Raw genomic sequence first — 24319 nt, 5'->3', positions numbered from 1 at the left:
TGGAGTTAAGTCCAGCTGGCGTCCTGTTACAAGTGGTGTCCCCCAGGGGTCAGTATTTGGGCCCATCTTGTTTAATATCTTTATTGATGACCTAGACGAGGGGATTGAGTGTACCCTCAGTAAGTTTGCAGATGACACCAAATTGGGAGGATGTGTCAAACTGCCTGAGGGTAGGGAGGCCCTTCAGAGGGATTTGGATAGGCTGAACAGCTGGGCTGAGCTCAATGGGATGAGGTTCAATAAGGTCAAGCGCCGGGTCCTGCACTTTGGCCACAATAACCCCATGCAGTGCTAGATGAGGTGCTAAGGGATTTGATTTAGTAGTTTAGTGGGTATGGATGGTGTTAGGATGATGGTTGGACTAGATGATCTTGTAGGTCCTTTCCAACCCAATGTATCTATGAACTATATTATATATAGTTAGAAATCCATAGTTGTAGACTGTAAGATCTATCAAGTCTTGTGCCTTGAAGCATCATAGCAGTGATGTGCTGTTATCATTCCCCACATGTATTCCAGCATAGCTGCGGAGATCCAGAAAACTATTTCACCATTTTCTGAGATAGACAGCCCAAGCTTTTGTTAAAACATGCTAGCTAGATCTTTTAGAGTAATGATCTGATAGGATAATGTCAGAACTACTCTTTAGTCTTGTGATAAGTGCATTAGACTGATGAAAGTTGGATCATGCGAAGAGTGAAACCATTCTGCCCTGATAAAAGGAGAAATGTGTGAGGCAGTCTGTCAGATCTGAATAAAACTACACACAACTGGGAAATATTATTTGGATTCTAACACTAAGTAGCTATGTTCTTTATCAACAGATCTTTCCTTTTGATTATTTAATAGCATGCATTTCTGTCGATGAAAACATAAAAGGTTTTCTGTATCAAGGAGAACTTGCCATCATAAATATAGCTTTAATTTTATCTGGAAGTAAAAGCTGCACCAAATGCTTGCAAGTGAGCCTTGTCCCTGGAGGAGCTGACAACTAAGCAGCACTTGGTTCTGAGCGTTAGAGCTGCTCCCAGTGGGAGGGTGTGCTGCGCTGTGCAGGCCGTACCCTGAGCCATGCTGGAAGCACCAGCTCAGGTACACCCTGGTTTTGATGTAAGGATATGCTTTTTATATGCTTTTATACTCAGTGTTCTTCACAGATTCCAGCCCAGTGTTGAATTTCTCGTGCTAGCTTTATTTTTCTTCTAGAGAGGTTTTTTTAAGTGGGAAGGTATTTCTGTCTCTTCCAGTTTTCGTGAGGTTTCAGTGAGCTACTGCAGACCAAAGTGAATTTCCCTCTCAGGCTCTGAAGCCCTCCTGATAAGGGAATAATCTGTGTGTTGGCTGAATTTCTGTCTTGGTGCCAGCTACACTAAAAATTACATTGCACTGTGAGAGTAATGTGCAAACAGTTCTCCTAATACTTTGCAGATCTGTGTGCATGATAATGGCTCTTAAATGATGCTTCATCTGTAAACGAACCTTCAGTCTGCAGACAGGATGGCTGCGTGGGTACCCTTGTGTGGGCTCTCCTGCTGTAGTTCACATGGCACAGTGGGGAGCTCGTAGCCTGGAGCTACTCTCATTCCTGACATGCATATTGCAAAAAGCAGGGCCTCTCTTAGTCCTGGGTGCTATTGCTCTGTTGGGTGCCATTGTGCACAGCATTAGAGGTAATTTCAAGAGAACAGTGTGCTTCTGTTGAGCCCAGCAGCCTGGTATTCCAAAGGATGATGCCAAAACCACTTTCTTTATAGAGCTGCGCAGCAAAGATTTGCAAGGGTTTGGGATTTCCAGTAAGAATGAGAAAATGGAATTTTTGTTTTAAAATGGAAACAGATGTATTGCTTCTGGTATTGAAGATACAAAATGCTAGCAATGTATTCTTTAGTATATATTTATAAACATATGTGTCATGTAAAGCGAGATCATAGGTAGTTTCCTCTGAGATTCAGGTGGTAACAGGCGTTTGTGAAGCTGCAAAGCTTCTCTCTGTAATTTTGAACCCAAAAGGTTGCTCCATGTCAGGTGCATCCTCTAAAAGCAGAAATAATTTATTTTAACAAGTCTCAATTTATTTAAGCTTATGAAGAGCCCATAGCAACCCTGCTGTGTGGTACACTGTGTTAATAACATCTTTGGGGAAGCTAGCCATGCCCAAGGGAGGAATGCTTCCAACTACTGGGATTTTTTTGAAGTTTACCTCAGTAATGCGATGTTTAGTTATCCATATTGGTCCTTTATTCCTGTTCCCTTACTCAATACACATTTTTCTGTCATATGTTAAGTACTTTGGCCCTGAAATACAGCTCATTCATATCAGATGGAATAGATGCACTTGTGAGGCTGGACCTGGTCTGAAATTTCATTTTGTGTAGGTGTGATATCTTCAGTGTCTTGGATGCTACAGATGATGAATTGGATTCAAGAAAATTTCTTCATCTTTGTGAAAGTAATTGCTCTTTCTTGGTCGGGGTGGGGGGAAGGAGTTTTGTTTCCTTTCCCTTCTCTCTCCACTTTCCTCCCACTGATGGTTTTGTGATGGAAACACAATGTTTTGGGGTTTTTTTTGAAACTATGGAGACTTGACTGCTGAGTTCTCTTCAGTAACAATGTGTATGTAGAACAAGAGGAGAGCAATGTATTATATTTTGGTATTGGACTTATGTCTACGTGACATTATTATAATATACAAAATATGTCACCGCTTTTCAACATCACTGAAATCAATTAAATAAATAAAAGGCTTCTCTAACTGTAAGCTTTCTCTTAGAAATCATTAGTAGTATGTATTTGATATTTTAGAATAATTGCCTGCAGGTTTTGCACTGACACCACCTCTACGTGGTTCCTCTCTGGGCTACCTATGCCTTTTGCCAAACTTAAAATGAAGGTAATTCTAAACTAGCTTGTTTAGTTAGCTCTACTAACCATTCTGCTAGAAGAAGGGAGAAGTAACTTCCCATTTATCCATGTCATAAAAGCACTCAGCAGTAGATGAGGGACACTTGCTGGGGGAGCTACCAGCTGGCAGTAGAAGGGAAAAAATGTGTGGATATATGACTCTGTTGTTGAATTTCAAAGGATGGCTGGGTGCTGGATCAGGCATTCATACAATTCGATGTGCCATATTGGTCTTGGTGGCTTTCTTCTAACACAGGTGTCATCCTTTGCTTGTGGGGAATTGTTCTCATCCAGCCTGCTAATTCTGAGCCAAACCCCCAGAGTTTGACTCGTTATCAGCTTGGTAGTGCAAAATGTGAAGAGTAATTGGCTATCAGAAAAAGAAAACAAATTAAGACATGGTTCAGTGAAATGCAATGGCTTTGTGGTTTTCTTTGGAATTGGAATGTTTCTTCAGTATCTGCTGTATTTCAGTTGCTGAATGACAAATGGTCTATAATTATAAAGAAGCATTGTTTCTTTTCCAAGCTCATCTGTCTTTCCAGAGAGTGGTTACAGGCAATACTTAAAAAAAATGTGCTGAGACTCAGCTGGTGTAAATCAGTGCAGCTCTGGTTATTTACATGTGTGTGTCATTGCAGGCACCTTCCTTGTTGGCCCCATACACCACAGGAACAAATTGTGCCTATGTGAAAACACCTTCTGTGCAGGTTGTGTCCATAGAGCTGTCATTTCAAATGTTTTTGGATGAAGATGACACTGAACAAAAGTGCGATGATAAGCAATTTGTGCATATTACAAGTTGTGTTGAAGCCTTTTCTTAGCCCTAGTGTTATTCTGTCATCTGAAAACTTATTCCACATGATAATATTGTGCCATATAAATGCACATGACTATTGAAAAACCTGCTCTAATATGTTGGCTGTATCTCCTAGAGAAGATAAATGATCAGTTATCAAGCATATATATTACCGTCTTTCCATTTCATAAATAAAGGAGCAATGATAGAATCGTAGAATCACCAGGATTGGAAAAGACCTACAAGATCATCCAGTCCAAACATCCACCTATTACCAGTAGTTCTCACTAAAATGTTTAAAAACTAGAATCTTTTTTTTCCTTCCCTCATTTACTTATCCAACTGCATTTTGCATGCCAGAGTAGGTTTTCTGAAAAGCATCTTGATAGCCAAAATTGTTGCATATAATCTATAGTTCAAGGTCAAACATCCGTACTACTGAAAATGTCTAAAAATCTTTGAGAGGCAATTTGAGATGATCTTTTTAGAAAGCGGTTATGAGAATATGACTGCATCCTACCTGTTTCACATGTTTCCTAAAAGACTTCAAGACTTATTTTCTTGCCTTCCTAAGGCCTGGATCATTGTGTAGATATTATTTCAGGGAAACATCCCCTTCCAGTACAGTTACAGGAGGTATACGTGTACATAAGAAGTACACTTAGCAATACTGCAAAATAGCTATAGGGCTAATTTGAATAACAGTGGACTTTAATACCTATTTAAGTGTTTCCTGAATCAGTACCCTGGATTATATCTTAATTTATCAAGGTGTTGAACACATGCCATAAGATTGTAGTCAGCTAGCACTGACATTTATACAAGCTGCTGATTAACACCTTTCTCTAAACTAAATGTGAATCTTCAGATAAGCTTACTAATTTATAGTGATTTCAGATTTTCAAGAGCTATCATTAGTCTACCTAGTCTCTATCAGCTGCTTTCCTAGTTTGTTAAGTGGCTATGGTTGAATAACTTGGGCATTAATTTAACCTACACAAAAAAAATCTACATAATCGCATCTGATTTTTTAATATATATATTAAAGTACCATCAAGTAATTCCTGTATGTCCACTGTTGTTGTCATTGCTCATCTGGTTTGCGCAGAGACCAGAAATTCAGAATGTATCTGATTTTTTTATTCTTTTTTTTTCCTTTTTATTGTTGTTGTTTTTTTATTAGAAGAGTAACCATTGGAGAATAAGTTGCATTAGTTTGAAGCTCCCTGAGAAGTACTGCACAAAGGCAGTATTAATAAGTGGGAAAAAGAAAGAAAAACATCTACCAGAAATAAATAAAGGAATTTATTCTGCTTCATAAGAAGATGTTGAGAACAAGAACTTTCATACAAGAGTTGAGAGCAGAATTGCCTGACTAGGTTCTTTAATGCAGTAGGTATTTTCAGGTGTTTCAGTGTGAAATAAATATCTCCAGATAATAAAATATTATGTTTCACTCTTGTTGCTTTGGCACTTCCTTCACAGTATTCTGAGTTCTCTAATTAAAATAACTCACAGACAATAGCAAAAATGGATTCTGTAGTTGTCAGTTATATAAAGAAAAATGCCTAATTTTCGCCATTTGTCTTTAGAGTGCATATATATATGTATCACTGCATTGCTGTATTTCTGGCAGTTGAGGTCTGTTTCTGAGGACATCAGAGAGAACTATTAATATACACTGTATAATGAGGAAATAATGAGAACTACTCAAAGAATTTTTTCTGGACACAACATGATCCAAACATCTGTGGTGTGAACTGCAAAACCTTTTTACTGATGGAGCAGAGAAGCACAATGCAAATTCTTAACAAAAAATGGCAGTAAGGTGCTCACATAAATATGATGGTTCATAATAATTACATCTGGAGGAGAAATTAAGGAATTTGCTGACAGTATGAATATGCCAGCACAAGAATAGCTTTGTCCGTACTTAGTTGACAGCATTAAGACCACTAAAATGATAATAACAATAAAATGATAATGGTAAAAGTTTCTGTTGTCTTCTGTTACATTGAGCTAGGGAATTTTAATCCACAGCCCCTCAGCTTCTTAATCTTTCCATCTTTTCAGCCACTTTTGCAGAAGATCTGTGTATGGTTCCACAAGATCTGAGAGGTCATTGAGTCAGGTCTTGTTCTGAAAGTATTTTGAGTGTCAGTTGCTTTTCTGAGGATTGCCATTATCAGGAATATAAATCAGCAGGCTTGCTTTAGACAAGTTTTAAGTAGTTCAGCTGGTAATATGGAGTCATGTCCATCCTTTCTCACACATTTTCCTAGCAGTGCTTTCTGTTCTTGATTATGAAAAGGTTGTGTTTACTGATAGGAAAGCTATTGTTCATCATCTCTTTCTCTCATACAGTGCATTTTCTATGTGGCTGAAGATAGTCAAATAGTTCCAAGAGAAACTTTATAACAGATGTTGTGCTTTAACTTTTTCTGGTATCATAATCATAAGTAATGCTGTTTTCCAGTAGGTTATTTTTGTTCAAGAAAGATTCAGGAAGAAACGTAGGGATAGATAAATAGATAATTTTATCAAAGGAAACGAGAAGAGCTTTATACAAGAATAAATTAATTGTATTGTATCTCATGTTCATTATTGAACATATTATATTTGTTGTGTGTATCCCCCACCCCTATATCCAGAAGGTAATTGTTGTGCAGCAGCTGGTAACTGTGCTCCTCGTAAGAGAAATGAAAGCTTCATAAATTTTATATCACTGAACTAACGTGTCAGTGAAATCAGTGGGAATGCAGCCAAAGATTTTGTCAATCTTTTAGCTATCCTTAATTTCTCATCTTGGCATGCATACATACAGCAAGTTGCCCTAGTTACTTCAAAAGAGACCTCAGTAGTTTGATCCTAGGCATTTTGGCCCAATCTGTTTTGGTCTGATGACTAAAATATTTGGTGAATAACACTGCTGTGCTGCTGAACCAATTGGTTACAGTGCAGTGGTGTCACTCCTTTCTCATGGAAAGGGATGAGTAGAGATGTACTGCTGACCTCACTTTATCATAGCGCTTTATCTGCTGCTCAGCAGTTCCAAGCAGGGTAGTAACTGTAGCCGGGGTAAATCCTCTTTTGTTTGTCTTGTGTTGTTTTTCCACGAAATCCATAGACTACATAATCATATAAAGAATACTGATCTGACCAATGAACGTAGCTGAAAATTCATAACGGTGAAATGTCTGTTTCCTGCTAGAGTCATCACTTCTTTGAGCTTCATTTACCACTAGCATTTAGCACAGCTTCCTACTACTTTTGTCTCACATTAGCTTTTCCTTGCCAATATTTCCACTTTTTTGATGCTTTTGCAGTCTTTCAACTCCCTAATGGTAAAATCCTGCTGCTACTCTGCATTCCTTACATAATCCAAGAGATCAACTGCACGAATGCTGTTGAGAGGTTGATTTTTCTCTCTATTGTGTAGTTACCTTTATTTCACTGCTGTAATGCCTTCATTTCGGTTAATGCAGTGTTGTCTTTAAAACTTACCTATGAAGTGTTTTTTCCTTGTAATAGTAGCATTGCTCACGTTTAGTGTTCCTCTACTTGACTCACAATCATTTTTCAGCCTTTTCTCTTGTCAGTGTTGTGGATTTTTTTCTGAAAAAGAGTGCAGTGTGGTATGCAGGTGTTAAGCAGCTCCGATCTTTTAGGGATTTGCCTTTATTCATTCACACTTTGTCACCAGCTGTTTCAGTACAACCTCCCAGATTCCTTTTGGAGCTGTAGGCAGTGTGTTCTACAAGTCCCCCCAGCCCTCCCTTTTACAACCTCCTTCCCTGTGAGCAGAGAGGAATGGCTGCATGTCAGCAGCTCCAGAGAAAGGGTTCCCTTCTGCCCAACAGAGTCTGCAAAGAGCAAAGGTTGCCAATGTAGATGGCTTGCACATAGTTTGAAGCCCGTTCAAGGGGAGACGGTAGGTGACCACACCCTAATCCTTTTTGCCTGATGTTTTTGAACTCTCAGAAGTTGAGAGGGAAGTTACTGAGTGAATGAATGTCACAGGAAACAAATAGGTTCGCTGAAACCGGGAGTGCAGCTGCCTCTTCCAGTTGAGGGACACCTGCTTCCACCTTCATTTAAATGAGCAAAATGAGAAGTCCTAGGCCACCTGCAAACTGATTGTTAAAGCAACAGCTGCTAAATAATCAATAAGTCTCACGGTTTTGAATTTTCAGGAAATTTGAGTCTCAAAATTTGGCATTGTTACAAAAATCACTTCCTATCTTTACCCTTCCCCCAACTTAAATTCTTCATAAAGTGTAGTCAAATTGACATTTCAGAATTATATAGCATACAGATATTTTCTAAAATGAAATGACAGCATGATATAACAACAGATACATTGCTACTTAATGGCGAACATATGTATGATTAGCTAAAATCACCTTAATTTCAGCCACAAAGCGTTTGGTGATACTATGGATTCTACTTCTCTCTATTGACAGCTGAGGCAGTCTGCCAGCCTGGGGGATAGGTTTGCTTTTGACCTCCCCAGATTCCAGCTTTCTGTTCCAAGGGAGGAACACACACATGGCTTTTCCTGGAGCAGCAGGCTGCAAAATGTGGCTAACCTATGGCTTCGAGTATTAAAGGACAGCAGTGGTGTTCTGCCCCAACCCCACTTAAAATACCCCAGCTGCTTTTCTGGCTAGACTATGTTCATCAAGATAGGGTGATATTTTCTCCCTTGTTTAGAATTTTCAATACTACTTGGATGCTTCTGTTAATTTTTGTTCTTCTTTTCTGTTCTATTCCTATGAATCAGAAAGGTAGAAGTATAAGACTTGGTTGTTTTTTTTAGCACTAAATATTGCTATTTGGAAGGAGTTCTGGGCATACTAAGCATCGTGCTGCGGTTTGTTGTAGGAGGCACACTTGAAACTGAATCACTTGAGGTGATTTTTAAGTGATAAGGTTAGACATTTTTTAAAGCAATTTGAATTGAGAATTCTGATACGGTTCAGTGCAGGGAATCAGCAGGATGCTTAGCCAGGAAAAGTGCACTTAGATCCACCGCATATACCCAACACAATTGGAGCTCATTATTAATGCACTCACTGTTTCAGAAATACTGTAACACCTGGACCCACATGTTCTTCAAATGGCAGCATGACTAGCTGCCTTCATTTGCTGCAGATTGAACAAATCGCTGCTTAAAAAAGCCTTGACAGAATACCCACTGCTTCACTTGACTCCATGTGGCTGCATGAATCTATTCAGAATTGAGATTATTGCAAGATCAAGACTTTCACTGGCAAAATAAGGGCTCGATGAACCTCTGGATGGTCTGATCTGATTCTACTGTCAAGTTATGTGGTGCTGACACCAGGCTTAATATGTAAGTCTTGCTGTAGGTTATCTTCCCAGGACTTTTAGGTGGGAAAAAATTTTTTCTCTATATCACCATTTTTTTCCAGACTATGAGCTCAGCAGTTGTTAGCCCAGATACGATATTCTATCTCACTCGGTACTACAGCTTTCCTTTGCACTGCAAACGTATTTCTGTTGTGTAATGAGCTTCCGTTGTGCCGTGTGTATGTTGTTGCTTTTGCATGAGGAATGACAGGTCCCGATGCAGTGTCACAATGAGATGCACTCGTTCCTCAGATGTGCTGTGACTGGGCACCAGGCCAGGGAGGAAGGGTTTCCAGTATCCAAGAAACACAGTGCTTTGCTGCTCAGAGTGGGATATTTTGCTCTGGGAAATTGTAGATTAGTTTCTATTAAAACTAAACAAGGTCAGTTTGTGGTGTGGTGGTGATTCTGGTCAGGAATAGGTCTGATCCTACTCATGTTGATTTATTATAACACTGAAGACATATGATTTTATTTTAAATGTTTTCTTCCTAATTTTATGATGATTCGTAGGAATTTGCATACGTTTGGACTGCTATTTATTTAAATAAGCTCTCTGGCTCTAAGCACTCAAGGCATCCTAACAAAATGATTCATCTTTACTCGTGCTGGTGAGATTGGGCACTGTGACATTGCTAGGAAGGTGTGTGTGTGTGAACTGAGCCAGCTTCATCATCTTCAAAAAGGGGCTGTGTTGCAAAAGCGCCATTGCTCCTCTGATAAGCCAGTGTTTCAAAAAAAACCCTACAGCAGCAACACAAACCTCAGTAGTGCATACCTGGAATTCAAATGAACCAGCTGCTGAGGCAGCACAGCAGGGCATGTGGAAGTACATTTCATAACAGCCTCCCACAGGCTTTTGGATTTTTTTTTCTTTGTACCTTAAAGAAAAAAGTCACTAAAAATCTTGAAATAAATCTTTAAAGAGCACATTTAGGGAAGGATTGTCTTTGGATTGGCTATTCCGAAGGCTTTACAACACAAACATGACAGGAAGTCTTGCCTGCAGAGTCTATACCTTTCTGTACACAGTAAATCAGAGCAGATTTTGAAAGATACATAAACAAGCATGGCTCATGAACTGTTCGGGGTTCTTCTGACAACTACAGTGTTCCTTCTGCTTTGTGGTGAAGGAAACAATTCTACTCCCAAATGGTAAGGAAGATAGCTATCAGAAGCAGGTGCTTCTTTGCATATATTAACACCAAGGTCTTCCTCTGTGAAGATTTTCCATCTATGTTGTTGGATTGCTCACAAGTGGTGTTGATAGAAAAGCAAACTTCTCTCCTTGGAACAATAGAAGAGCCTTTTGAGGCGAGCTGTAGTCTTATGCATGAGTTTTCTTCCCAGGCCTTTCTCACTCCACAGCTTCAAGGTATTCAAAAGTTTTCAAATTGTCTTGCAGTGTTTTAGTCTCATCCTATTGAGCTGCTTTACAGCTTCTGCAAAACAGACACCATTTACATTCAAAGACTTTTTATTCTGATGGTTTGATTGTTTTCCTGGCTGAGGAGGATTTCTCAGACTGGTGGCTGGGAAAACTGGAAGGACAGGACCCCAGCTCTGCTCCCTCAGCCCATTTGGGCCTGGGAGAGCCCTCACAAAGGAGCCCGCTTTTCACTTCTTAGCTAAACAGTGTCTCCTTTTCTTATATGCTGTAGTTTCAAATTAAATTGTTGCATGTTTTCACTGGTTTGAAGGAAAGTGCAGTCTCTGGCAGGAGTTGGCCTTTTTCCCACCTCCTGCTGCTAATTTCAGATTCTCTCTACAACATAGACCCATTTGTTTTGTCAATAAGTTTTTCAGATCTTGTTTTCTTAATGTTTTTGTGTTTGTCTCATTCACGGGAATGTTTTATTAAGAATCACTGTGTCTAAAACCTGTTTCTTCCACTATATGAACCTTAATGAAGGCAGAGTGTTGTAATGAGATGTGCTGATTAGCTTTAGGAAGGGAATGCTCTAGCCCAGTACAAGCTGTTTCACACTGGCTTTTTTGTCTCGCTGTGAAATTTAGAGGAAATGATTCTGGCTTTGATCCTCTCCAATTTAGATTGGATTATGGACAGAATTATTTTCTAACAGTCATCTCATTGACAAAACTCTTTCTGTGGTTCAAAGTAAAATATTTATTTAGCAGATCCTTTTTGGAACAAACTAAACTGTCCCCTGGCTGAATGCTGTGCAGTGCATTTTTAAATGGGTGAGGATTGCATTTCATCCTGTGCTGCTCATCTGCAGAGAGCTTGCTCTGCCTCAGTGCCTGCCCTGCCCCTGATACGGGGTAGCAGGCACAGCCCAGCTCTGTGGGGCAGAGGAACAGGGCTGGGAAGTCTCTGGTCCTCTTCTCCCATCAGGTGGCTAAGATGCCTCTGGCAGTGTCCCTCAGAAAGATAGCTTTGGTTACGGCAGAAGTGAAGAGAACTTTGAGTTTGTTTATTTTGCTGAAAAAGGGCAGAAGCAGTGTTGGGGTAAATTTAAATTTTTGATGCATGAAACTACTTAAGTATCTTTTAAATGCAGCAAGTAAAGTTGGAAAAAACACATATTCACTTGGTTTCTCAGATGTATATACAGAACTGGAGAAGAACTCTTTTGAGAGTAGCCCTAATGAGAAAGATTTTGTGTTTCCTGATAGGTGAAGAACTTTACATGCGCCAGCAGTATGTGCTTGCAGCTCAGGCCAGTGGTATCCTGGGCTTCGTCAACAGAGGGGTGGTCAGCATGGAGAAGGAGGGAGTTCTCCCACTTTGCTCTGACCTTGTGAGTCCTCATCTGGAGTACCGCATCCAGGCCTGGGGGCCCCAGTGCAAGAAAGTAGTGGAGCTTTCATAAAGGGTGCAGAGGAGGGCCAAGAGGATGATCAGAGGGCTGGACTTCTTCAGTTTGCAGAAGAGAAGGCTCCTTATAATGGCCTTCCAATACTTAAAGGGGTCTGATAAACAGGAATTGAATCAACTTTTTTCACACAGGTAGATAGTGATAGGACAAGATGGAATGTCTTTAAACAAAAAGGGGGATTTAGATTAGATATTGGGGGGAAAATTTTCCTCAGAGGGTTTTGAGCCACTTGCACTGCTACCCAGAGAGCAGTGGGTGCCCCATCCCTGGAGGCACTCAGGATTGGGTAGGATGGACCCTGGGCAGCCTTGGCTGGTGGGGGGCAGCCATGCCCATGATAGGGTCTGGAAATAGATGATCTTCCAGGTCCCTTCCAAATCAAACTATTCTATGATTCTGTGATTCCTTTTAAGACTTTGTTGTATTTTGCTTCAGCAGGAAAAAACCTCTCAATAGCAGTTCGGTCTTTTACTGTTTCAAGTACCTCGTTCCTGGTCTATGATGGAGCTAAAACCACATACATTTGTTGAACTTGATATTTTTAATTGATGTATTTTGTTAAGATTTTGTGGGGGTATTGATATTAATTTTATGTTTTGTTTCCCTCATCCATACTAGAGCATTACATAAATGTTTTTGAAGCCAGCTTGATCGTAAATCACTCCTTGTGCTCAAAGCAGCTGTTGTTATTAATTCCTTATAATGTAACGATAATATTCCACTTAATGCCTGAAGGAGTTGGCATCTTACCATAGGTGCACATGGTTCTGTTCTTTTTTCACCTTATAGAATAAGCCTCAATAACTTTTGTTTCTCATAAAACAGCATCACTTCATTGTACAGGAGAAACAGGCTTATTAGTTTGGTGAGTTGTGCTTTCTATTTTTGTTGCTATAGTCATTGTTTAGCAGGTGTTTCTTAGAGCTCTTGAAGTAATTTCATATTTATGTTTTGTTCTGTTAAGACAAAATATTCACAAAATAACTTGCTAAATAAATACTTCAGTTAGCTTGATTTCTAAGCAGCTTTTTTTTTTCTCTTAAATTCTGAATTCTGACTTAATGTCCTGAATGAATGCAGATCACATTAAATTTATTCTGCAATGTATTACTTATGAACTTGTGGATGTTAAGTTTTTTTCTTCCTTTTACCAGATATCATCACTTAAAGATCTTTTATGATTTTGGTAGCTTTAAAGAGACATAAGGAAGCAAAAAATACAACCTGTTCTATACAAGTAAATATGAATTTGAAAGTCTGATTTTTTCAGAAGAGATTTATGGGATGTTGCTTACTAACAATTTCATTCTGAAGAGGAATCATACTGGATACATTACCTCATTTTCTGTATGTTTAATATGTTTGGCTGGTATTTTCTTTCTTACCTGTATGGGAAAAACTGAAGGTTGATTTGATGACAATTATCTGAAAAAATACAGCAAGATTGATAAGTATGAAAAATCACTCGTTCAAAAATATAGTTTTCAAGTTCCAAAGAACTGTTTCACACACAGGAGAAGACTGTGCCTTTGTTGCATAGTCTTACTTCAGTTGCTTTAACTTTGAACTAACATGATATTCCAGATTTGGGATTGTATGTAATTTTTGTGATACATTTAATGAAGAAAGACTTAAGAATTTTAAATCTTGATGACAGTGGTTCTTGAGAGAAAGATCCTTTTTTGTTTCTAGTGAATCCAAATAAATATATTATTGTAATCCTGGCTGACAGGCTTTTTCTGTAGAGCAAATATGGGTCACTTTATTGTTCTAGCTGGATTCCTGGAATATACAGTGCCTTCCCTGAGTTAAAATATATTCATCCCCTAACATAACGTAAGTGCATTACGCAAACTGAGAGATTTATTGTCCCTTAAGGAAACTGAACAGCTAAGCTCCCAAAGTGAAGAAAAGGCCGCTACTAAGACAATTCCATTTCTGTCTCTGTCTTCTGGATATTAAACTTGACACTCAGCTGTCATCTGTTGTGCCCAGCAGAGAGTAGAAGGAAGCATAGCTGTAGTTGTCAGTCAGCAGACTGAGTCAGCATGCATAATACACAAATAGTTGCTGAATTTCACTTAACCCGTTAGCAAAATGCAAAGCTGAAGGATAAAGTTCCTCATTCAGTCCTCACTACTGCACTTTGTGCTCACTGACGTTACCGGGTGGTACTGAAGTACTTTGCTGATGGTAGAAGATATGGATAAGGTGTACCTAACACAAACTCTCATGAGGGGAATGCAGCGCTGAAGAAGCTGAATCAGCTGGGCAAAGGCTTATCACCAGGAAAGAGAGATCATGTGAGTTTATCTTTTCTGAGATGCAAGATTCCCCTTTCAGCTCTATGTGTGGTGGAGCAGCTGTAGAGAAGCTCTGGAATTTGCACTGATTCTCAAGAGCCAGATCTAAACAACTAACTTACCATGGTCCAATTAAAATGGAAAGGACGCCTGGGCTTTTGACTAAGTTGGAAGTTTCACTATAAATGTATAGTTTGGATGAATGTAGCAGATTTTTGTTGAAAAACAGAATACCTGAGGCCTCCATATCTCACTAAAAAGAAAGAGATTGATGATTTGGAAATGGCTCTGCAATGCTTATTCTCTTACTCCCTTAATAAGTTCATTTCCTCAGACAGATCTACTCTCCCATGGTGTCTGACAGCCTGGGGCTCACACTAAATGCAGTAAGATTTACTCAGTGAATGAACAGGAAGACTATCTTAATGACCTTTGGAAGAAAAAAAAAAATTAAAATAACACTTTTAGAAACTGTTTGTAACGAGTTCTCATTTGAATTCTCAGGTCCTTTTCAACAAAACAAAAGTCTTTCAGTTAAAGAAGAAATATGATTCACAGTCCTGATATTTGTTTTTTACTAAACTTTGTTTGTTCACCAAGTTGACCTAATAAGAAAAGATTTGAAAATTCAGCAAATTGCTTAGCCTAATTTCCTTTTTTTTTTTTTTTTTTTTTAAGGAAAGGCATCTCATTTGCATGCTGATCTTGTTTTTCAGTCTGCTCTGTTGCTAGAAAACCCTGAATAATCCACTAGCTGCACATTCTTTGTCTTACTGAAATCCAGACCATTGTCTTTCTTGAGTATCATCATATTTAGCAAAGAATTGAAAGAACTATTTCAATACACAACTTGATATATTCAAAAGCTGTATTAGAAATGAAAATACTTATTCTTTACTAATTGTGGCATGTGGGAAAGAGCTGGTGGGAAAGATGTGCACTACTGCTCATCTCACAAGAGAGTCAGATGACTTCTCTGGACAAATAGTTACCCAGAATGACCTGATTACGTGGATGTAACAGGGAATGCTTTCAAAGCAGAATGCAGGACATCACAGCTAATTGTGTTGATAGATTGGTGTAATGCTCACCATAAAATAATAATTCCCTGGGACACAAGGGAGCATGCTCATGAGGTGAATTATGAGTCTTCATAAAATCAGATGTTAGAAGCAAACAACTTTTTTGTTTTACCAACAGGTAACAGCAATACAGTTGACCTTAATGTATTTGTGTTGCATTTCCTGGGTAATCTGTCTATATTATGCTTGTATATGGTGGTTGGTTCTCTTTTCATAACTTTCCATCTTTTGTTGCTGCCAAATTGTAAAAGTGTCAACTGGCAGTGAGAGTATTTGGCCCTCAGTACCCTAATGCACTGTAAATTTGTTATTTTCATATAAATAGATTTCTCACCATGCAAATTAGATCAGAATCTAATCTTGATTTTGAACATCAAATTTCAAATGACAAATTAAGGTCATTTTATCTTGTTTGTTAGGGAATAAATGAGTTCAGGGTGTTTCTTCATGCTATAATTGTATGCACTGTGGAACAGCAAAACCCCATGAGGGTATGGACTTTTCATTACAGAAGCTATAACCCTCTTGTTCTGTGGAAAACACTAAATTTATTCCAAATTTGAGAATTCTAGGGTTGTTTTTTGTGTGTGCGTGTAAGTAATTCAATTAAAAAATAGGATACCAAAGAATATAAATTGTTTATCCTGCTGATATGTAAATTATGAGCAGAAACACCGTACAAGTTAGTCTTATTTTTTTCAAGCAATTCCCAGTAGTAAATCAAAACATTATTACTAGTCTTGAACAAAGGCTTGAATTATGTTACAGCAGTGGTTATTTTCTTGTTTCTTGAACCTGTGTGAAATTGAAAGGAAAAGTGTTAAAATATAGAAAAGAATGAACTCTTGGTGGCATGCTTGGAATGAGAAGTGGTTGCCCATGAAAGAATGGTCACAGCTGTGAGGTCAGCCATAAAGAAACAGTCCTTGGCATTAGGTGGATGTCCCAGCCAGCTGATTCTTCTTATCTTCCATTTCCACAGCAGCTGCAGATCCCTCCTGTAACCATATGTACCTGTAGTGCCAGGGTGCTGACAATGGTTGAGTCTGGACAAAAACTCTTAGCAGTTATGAGATGGTGTTCTAGAGTAAAAACAGAAGATTGCTGGACTCTGCTTTCCTCCTTCACGTTGGTCCCTCAACTGTTTTGGCAAGCCACAAACCAAGGCTGAGCCCGCACTGTGATGTGAACTCTCACTTCTTTGTTTATAGCAGGAGTCAAAACTCATTGCTTTAAGATGTCTGATCCCTCTTTATCAAAATGGGATGGATTGCTGCTTAGAAGCATCAGCTTGTGCAAGGTGCTGCCTACAGATCACTTCATAGTGACATACCTGTGGGCAGCAACTGTTTCATCTTATTAAAAATACAGTTGTTTCCCTGCTGCCTTCTCCTCCTTCTTTGTTGATTGATAGTCACATATTGTGGATTTCTGCATTGTGCATGTTAATATGTGTACAGAATAAGGGTGATCTTTCTGGTATTTGTACAGAGCATTGAAATACAGGGTCTGGATCATTGCCTGAATTACCAGCTGCTCCTACCTGAAACTGGTGGGCATTTAGATAATAAAAAACCTGGTTGTTTCTAAACTGCTGCTACCCTTGACAGAAGGTATAAATGTAGTAGGCAGTCTGAGTACTGCATTGCACAGCACTCCTTTGTAGCTGGCTCTTAAATACTACAACAGCAGATGTGCTGAAATGCTATTAAAGGAATGGTTTGGAAAACTGGCAAAACAGAAAAACAGTGATTCACACAATTCATTACAGAAGTGATCTCTCCCATCAAGCCCTCCGTTGTTGGGTCTACTGTTACTTTGAAAATCAGAATACTTAATTCCTGTAGCTCCAAGTTTTATCTTTAATTGGTCTGATAAATATCTTACCACTCGCTGGAAGTTTCCAATATTGTTTGAGGATTTTAATATTCATCTGTACAATGCTGTAGCTGGCTCTATCTCACCTAAAATAAGAGAAAATTGCGAATTTGTATTGGGGAAAGTGTGGCTAATTTTACTATATTCATAGCATTTTGCGAGAGAATATTCCTTTGGCTTGCAACGGGGCTGAAAAGCGCTGGCCCTAGTTCTAAATTTAAACAAGCAGACTGAAGGAGCCCTGTTTCTAATCCACGAGCTCCCTCTCTCGGACTGTGGGATGCTTGACACCAACATCTGCGCCTGTAACGAAGACAGGTGAAAGTTATAAAAGCACATTGATTTAATCACGTAATAGTGGGTCAGCAGTGTCTCTAACTCCATTTATGTTTAATCATACCACTGTTAGCAGTAGCACTCGTAGCATTTATAGCAATAATGAAGTGAGTTCTGGTGTTGTGATGATCTGGGTAAGGGCCAGTTTTAGCATTCAAATGCTGATTGGGTCTTCTTTCATAAGTACTGACAGCAAAATTCTGCAAATAATATTCACAGATATAATCAGTGAAATTGCATCTCCAAATAACTACATGAATGTATACTGTCTAATTGAAAGGAAGCTTTTGTCTTTGTTTCTCTGCCATCTTGGTATTCCACTTTCAATTCCTACCATTCTTGCAAACAGTCCAATTTAGACGTTATTTTCTTCTATCTGAGGTATTAAGCATTGTGTATAGTGTTTTTGTGTTACTATTTTTATATTAGGCAATATTGTAAATTGCTTTAAAAACTTAAGGCCCTAGACTTATAAGCAGTTGTCTCTGCTTAAGAAGTCACTACTTCTACTTCAAATTTTTAAGCCAATTTTTAAATAGTGTGAAACAAATTTCTGGCAGACTCAAAGATATTTTGTGTTTTCCAGCTTCCTAGTCTTGCCTCTAATAATTTTTTAAAGCATTTATTTATAAACGCAAACAAATAACTAGCTTGATGCTCATTTGGTGCTGGAGTAAGTGACCACACAGTGTCACAGTGACACAAGCTACACAGATTTTTATTCAGAACATCAGTAGTACAGGTAGGGGCAGGGCTGGCAGAGGGGTTTTGTATGTTTGTGACAATGCAAAATGAGCACAATACCGGTGTGAAATGCGTTCACTTCACAAAATCTTTATTCCAGGGCCTGAGCTTAAAGCAAATACTAAAAACAGGCCCTAGGATTTTCATTGATGCTGGAAAATGTATGAAAATTTGTAGCAGAGAAGATCCCACAGGAGAACTTCCAAATTCTGCAATTCATTCAGAAACCCATTTTTGGAGCTGCTATTTCAGATGTTACTCCCAGCCTCACTAAAAGCAAGTGCTGTCACTTACGTATCATGAAGTAAAAACAATTGTGGAAGAATTAAATATAACTGTTCTCTCAACTAAATTATTTTTTTGTGCCAAAGACACCAGGAGTTGAACAAAGAATAGAAGATGCAAGTGAGAATCGCTAAGCTCTTTCCTGCTAAAAGTTAGTGTGATTTGTGCTACAAATTGGAGGGGATAGAAACAAAACACAATTTATGAGTCAGTAATTTCTGTATTTTCAAAAAATTTACTGGTTCTATGCTTACTACTCCCATTTAAAATGACAGCTGTTCTCAGTGTGTTGCTGCTCACACCGTGCTCTTAGTCATCTCCTTTACTATCTGTATAAATCCTCCATCCTGACATCTATTACTAAGTGCCTGTTCAGTTTACTTAAATTTACAGAGATTGAAATTATTTCCAAGGTCAGAAGCCTCTGTAACATCAGCATTCTGCATCGTACAAGTAGCCTGACCTAGTCAGAGGAAAGAAGCTTTGACATGTATTGGTCAAACAGAGCATCTGACACAAACACAGCATCCATTACTGGCTCCAGTGGTACCTTGTAACCATGGTAACTTTAACTTTTTGTACCCTCAATAATTAAGCCTATTTATAATTTAGATTTTGAGGTACATTGAGCTCTTTGGAGGAATGGCTTTATGCAATGCAACAAATTGCCATGATTTCCCATTAAAGCTGTGTGTGCTCATTCCTTTTTTTATTTCTTTTTCTGTTGTGCACAGGTACTTGGAACACCAAATGAAGATACGTGGCCTGGAGTCCACTCGTTACCCCATTTCAAACCAGGTAAGTCTAAGTATGAAGTTCATCCATGTTTTCCTTTACCTGGAAATACAGGACACAGGTAATTACCATCCTGCCACACAGTCTAGGAACTTTCTTTGTGAAGGCATCTCTTGTGTTTTTTTGGTGGGTTGTTGTTTACTAAAGAACTTCCACAGTGTTCAAAATGACCCGAATGCAATGCAGAAACCATAATGCAAACTTTCTTGCTTCTCAGTATTTATTGTGCTCAAGGTGTTGCTGTTTGTTCGATTTTTTTGTTTTTAGTGGGCATTGTAATCTAAATTGTCAGAGTCTACAACCTTTCTTGTACCACCATCTGATAGATTTGTATAAGAAGAAGCAAAGAGTGTGTTCCCTAGACACTTATAAGGATGAAGTTACCTTCATTATGCTATAATGAAGTTTGGTGTGGGACCTGTCCTCCATCAGCAGTAATGACACAATTGACAGAATTGACTCAGGACTTAAATTTCAGATCTCTTGCTCCTTCCATGCCTGAAGACTCACAGTAGACTCCTGGTTCTGCTTTACTGCAGTCGGAGTTCCCCTTAGCTTATGTCATAAACTGACAACTTGATATTCTGTGTCACGTAAGACTAATTTCCAAGTCCTCTTGGAATCTTCTTTACATCGGACTTACTCTTTCATTCCAGTCTGTCTTGTTCATGGGATTTGCAGTATTGTAATGTCTACTCTGGCTACTTCTGGTCACCCCTACCATGAAGATCTTATGCACATTTTTGAGGAACTTCCTATGCATCCATTTGTGGCCATTTCCCCTTGTTCTACTGTCATGCACCTCTGAAAAGAATCTGCCCTCATCCCTTTGCTTCCCACTCATTAGATATTTATAGACATGGATCAGATCCCCTCTGAGTCTTCTTTTCTCAAGTCTAAACAGACCCATGTCTCTCAGACTTTCTGCATAAGAGATGTGCTCCAGACCCTTTATCATCTTAGTGACCCTCTGCTGAACTTTTTTGAGGAGATCCCTGTCCTTTTTGTACTGGGGAGCCCAGAACTGGATACAGTACTCCAGGTGAGGCCTTACCAGGGCAGAGTAGAGTGGAAGGATCACCACCTTCTATCTGCTGGCCACTCTCTTTTTAATGCACCCCAGGATGCCATTGGCCTTCTTGGCCACCAGGGCACACAGCTGGCTCATGGCCAACCTGTAATCTCTGCCCTACTATGGTATTTTTTGCTGCATAGTTACACAATTACATAATCACAGGGGTTGTAAGGGTCCTCTGGAGGTCATCAAATCCAACTCGCTGCTAAAACAGGTTCCCAAAGCTGCAAAGGAAAGCACCCAGGCTGGGTTCCAATACCTCCAGAATAGCAAACTCCACAACCTCTCTGGGCAGCCTCTTCCAGTGCTTGTAACTCTCAAAATAAAGAATTGTTTTTTCATGTACATATGGAATTTCATATGTTCCAGTTTGTACCCATTGCCTCTTTTTCTGTTGCTGGGCTCCACTGAAAAAGGGCTTGGCCCCATCCTCTTGACGTCTTTAGATACTTGTGTCACCAAGATCCCCCTTCCCCAGGGCAGAATAGAGGAGGAGGATCACCTCTCTCAACTTGCTAACCACAACTTTTTCAATGCACCCCAGGGCTTGATTGGCCTTCTTGGCCACAAGAATACACTGCTGGTTCATAGTCAACCTGTTGTTGTCCACTGTAACACTTAGGTCCTTCTCTACATAGCTTCTTTCCATCAGGTCAGCTCCTAATGTGCTCTTGTAGAACTTCATCATGTTTCTCTGCCCAGCTCTCCAGTCTGTACTGTTGTTGCTGAGTGGCAGCACAGCCATCCAGTGTGTCAGCCACATCTCCCAGCTTTGTATCATCAGGGAAACTTGATGAGGATGAACTATATCCCCTTATCTAGATCACTGATGATGTTGAATAACGCCTGACCCAGCACTGATCCCTGGGGGATACCATTAACTATAGGCTCCAACTAGACTCTGCACTGCTGACCACAGCCTTTTGAGCTCTGTCAGTCAGCTGGTTCTCAGTTCATTTCACTGACCACTCATCTATCCCACTCTTCCTCAGCTTACCTACAAGATTGGTGAGACTATATCAAAACCCTTGTGGAGTCAAATTGCTATCTAGTGCTCTGTAGTGAATTAGTAGAGAAAACTTTTTAACAAATACAGTTTTCCATAGTATTCTTCCTATATTAGTATGAATTAAACTTTTTAAGTGTTCAAGACTTTGCATTTCTCATTTACGTTACTAATTAATAAGTGAGTGAGAATACCTGCAGAAATCTTACAGAAATTTAGTGGTCTTTAACAGCATTTCAAATATACTGCTTTTATCCATGTAGATTAAAGGACGGGAGAAAGCTTGGGGAAGCTGGTGCGTGCTCTTAGGGTTTATTTTTCTTTATATTCTGTGTGTTAGAGAAAAGTTTTGAACAGTAGATGGCAGCCAAGAAATTTCATGGCCTAATACTTCTTTGCCTTCTAATTGTGCTAAGGAATGTGGGTTTATTACCACAGAACATCAGGAAATAAAGTCTGCAGTGCACACTCCATTAAACCTAATCTTTTGACAGGGGTTGTATTAGACTTGCTTTTATTTTCTCTGTCCCAGAATTTTGTCAGTTAAGTATATATAGGAGTTATAGAAATAGGGAGGGGAGTGAAGGTGCCCCCAGGACAGAACATGGTCACTTGGTATTTTCACGATCTCTGCTCAGTGTACTCTTTGTTCTCCCAGATCCTTTTCACCTCTGAAGTATGTAGATTTGCAAGTCAGAGTAATTATTATTTAATTATTTAATGATTCTAAGGACTGTTAGTGCAAAGTGCTGAGCTGCTTAATTCCCATATACTATGGAGGTCTGAGGGCACTCCCAAGGAAAAAGTTCTCCTCTGTATTTGATTGAAACACATATTATGTTCTACATTCCCTTTGTGTCTTGGTTCAAAAAAAAAAAAAATTACAGTAATAGAAACAATAACCTAACTGGACAAGCAAAAATTGTTTTACATAGGCCAAAACAGAGAAATTGGACTTTATGCTGGTGGAACATGGGATTGTGAGAACAGCAAAAGATGTTACTTCTGGGATCATACCAGGATACCAGCAGCAGGTTCTGCACACAGTGATTTGACCTGTGGACTGTGCTGGATTTACACAGTGTGCTCATGCTGCTAGGGTCAATGCAGCTGTTTAGTCATGGATACCAGGTTCTCTGTTGCTTCTTAAGAAAATGATTTCCTTTGTGCCATTCTGTGCACAGAAGTTTTCTGTCAGTGGCAAGGCTGATTGGCCCAATCTACCAGTGCTCAGCCAGCCATGCTCCCTTTACTTTTGCTCTGAAATTGTTGTTAAACTCTACGTTATGTCCTAGACAAAATGTTCTCAGTTTATGGGACCAAAAGACCCTTCTTTCCTGAATAATTTACTTGGAGCAAAGTTGGAGGTTGATTTCATTTATTTCTTAGATTAATACATTGAAGATAACTTAATCTTTTCCTTTCCTTAGCCACAATGTTCAGGGTAACCTGAAATGTCTAACCAGCTTTGAACCAATTCCATTATTTTTAAGATCTGAGAAATTACTGCATTTGAATATATATGATATAGATTATATATATTATGTAGATGATATGATATGATATGATATAGAGCTAAATATCCCCTGTGCTTTGTGTGTCTTTGTGTGGACTGTGAGTTTTAAGACAGCACTGGTGATGAGAGTATCAACATCCACTCAGGAAAGGTTTTGATTACATAAAATGAGTTATGTGAGCATAAAACAATGTGAATTAAACAGAAAGTATCTGCAGTAACTCTAGTTAAAAAAAAAAATAGTGGCACATTAAATGTCTACGGAGTTGGGAAGACTAATGAGAGCTGAAACAAGATTTCATTGTACTTCTTGTTTGCATAGATTTAAATAACTAATTTTCATGCTGTGATTTGATAGGACACAGTCCAGTGCTGCAGGGAACTAATCACATTTTAATGGGAGAAACAAGAAATGACTGAAAAACATGACATTAGCCTCTTCTCCCCTAGAGTGGCCAAAGGTCTGATTATTCTGGTAAGCAGCCAGTGCATAAATGATGATCTCTGACATCTTAATGTGCAGGAACTTTTCTGATGCTGAATTAGAGATGCATTTCCAAGGGTAGTTGTGGGCGGCTCTACATCAGCTAAACTCCTAACCTCAGTAATTTTAACTGCCTGTAACTATGGAAATAAAATGAGCATAATTTATTTTACCATTAAAAAAGTGAGAAAACAACTTATATTTTATATGCCTACTTTGAGATCTTTGATTGCATTCTGTCTCACAAATAACGGATACTTAAGATAGAATTTGGCTTATTCTTTGGGCTTTATCAAGATCAGCCTCAACCTCAATTGTCACTGTTTATGTTTGCCAGCATATAAACACATGCACACATCCTGCTTAGTAAATTGCTTTCATGAATGATCTAAAAAATGCATTTGATAATCCTGAAATATGTCAGAAGTGTTACTTCTGTGATTCACTTTAAGGCTGTCATGACTGCTGTAATCTTGAATGTGTCTTCCTGTACTCAGATACAACCAAAGAAACCCAGCCTTTCAGGATCATTGCAAAAATAACTTGTCTGCCCTCAAATAGAAGGCAGTTTGAGTAAATTATGATGTGAAGCAGTGTTCTAAAACAAGCTGCTTCCTTACCAGCCTCATTGAGTCATAGAAAAATTAAGGATCATCTAATCCAACCATCCACCTGCCTCTCATGTAGCCCACTAAACTATGTCCCTAAGCACCACATCCACACATTTCTTCTACACCTCCAGTGATGATGTCTCCACCATTTCCATGGGCAGCCCATTCCAATGGCTGACCATTCTTTCACAGAAGAAATATTTCCTAATATCCAATCTGAATCTTCCCTGGTGCAACTTGAGGCTATTAACTCTAGTTGTTAGTTAATCACTGTTGCCTGGGAGAAGAGGC

The 24319-nt window shown here is 39.0% G+C and overlaps 1 protein-coding gene across 2 annotated transcripts in view; it reads left to right on the top strand.

Annotated features, from left to right (window-relative positions):
- CDK14 (cyclin dependent kinase 14) overlaps positions 1-24319 on the top strand; it is a 308533-nt gene that overhangs the window by 187921 nt on the left and 96293 nt on the right. For both annotated transcript variants that reach the window (XM_065731296.1, XM_065731297.1), the window contains one exon: positions 19276-19339. In XM_065731296.1, coding sequence (XP_065587368.1) covers positions 19276-19339 — 64 coding nt within the window. The remainder of the gene's footprint in view (positions 1-19275; positions 19340-24319) is intronic.

This window comes from Cyrtonyx montezumae, unplaced genomic scaffold, assembly GCF_038088225.1.
Source record: "Cyrtonyx montezumae isolate F1298 unplaced genomic scaffold, pur_monq_1.0 scaffold_14, whole genome shotgun sequence".
Taxonomy (NCBI): domain Eukaryota; kingdom Metazoa; phylum Chordata; class Aves; order Galliformes; family Odontophoridae; genus Cyrtonyx; species Cyrtonyx montezumae.
This window is presented reverse-complemented; position numbering and strand designations above follow the sequence as displayed.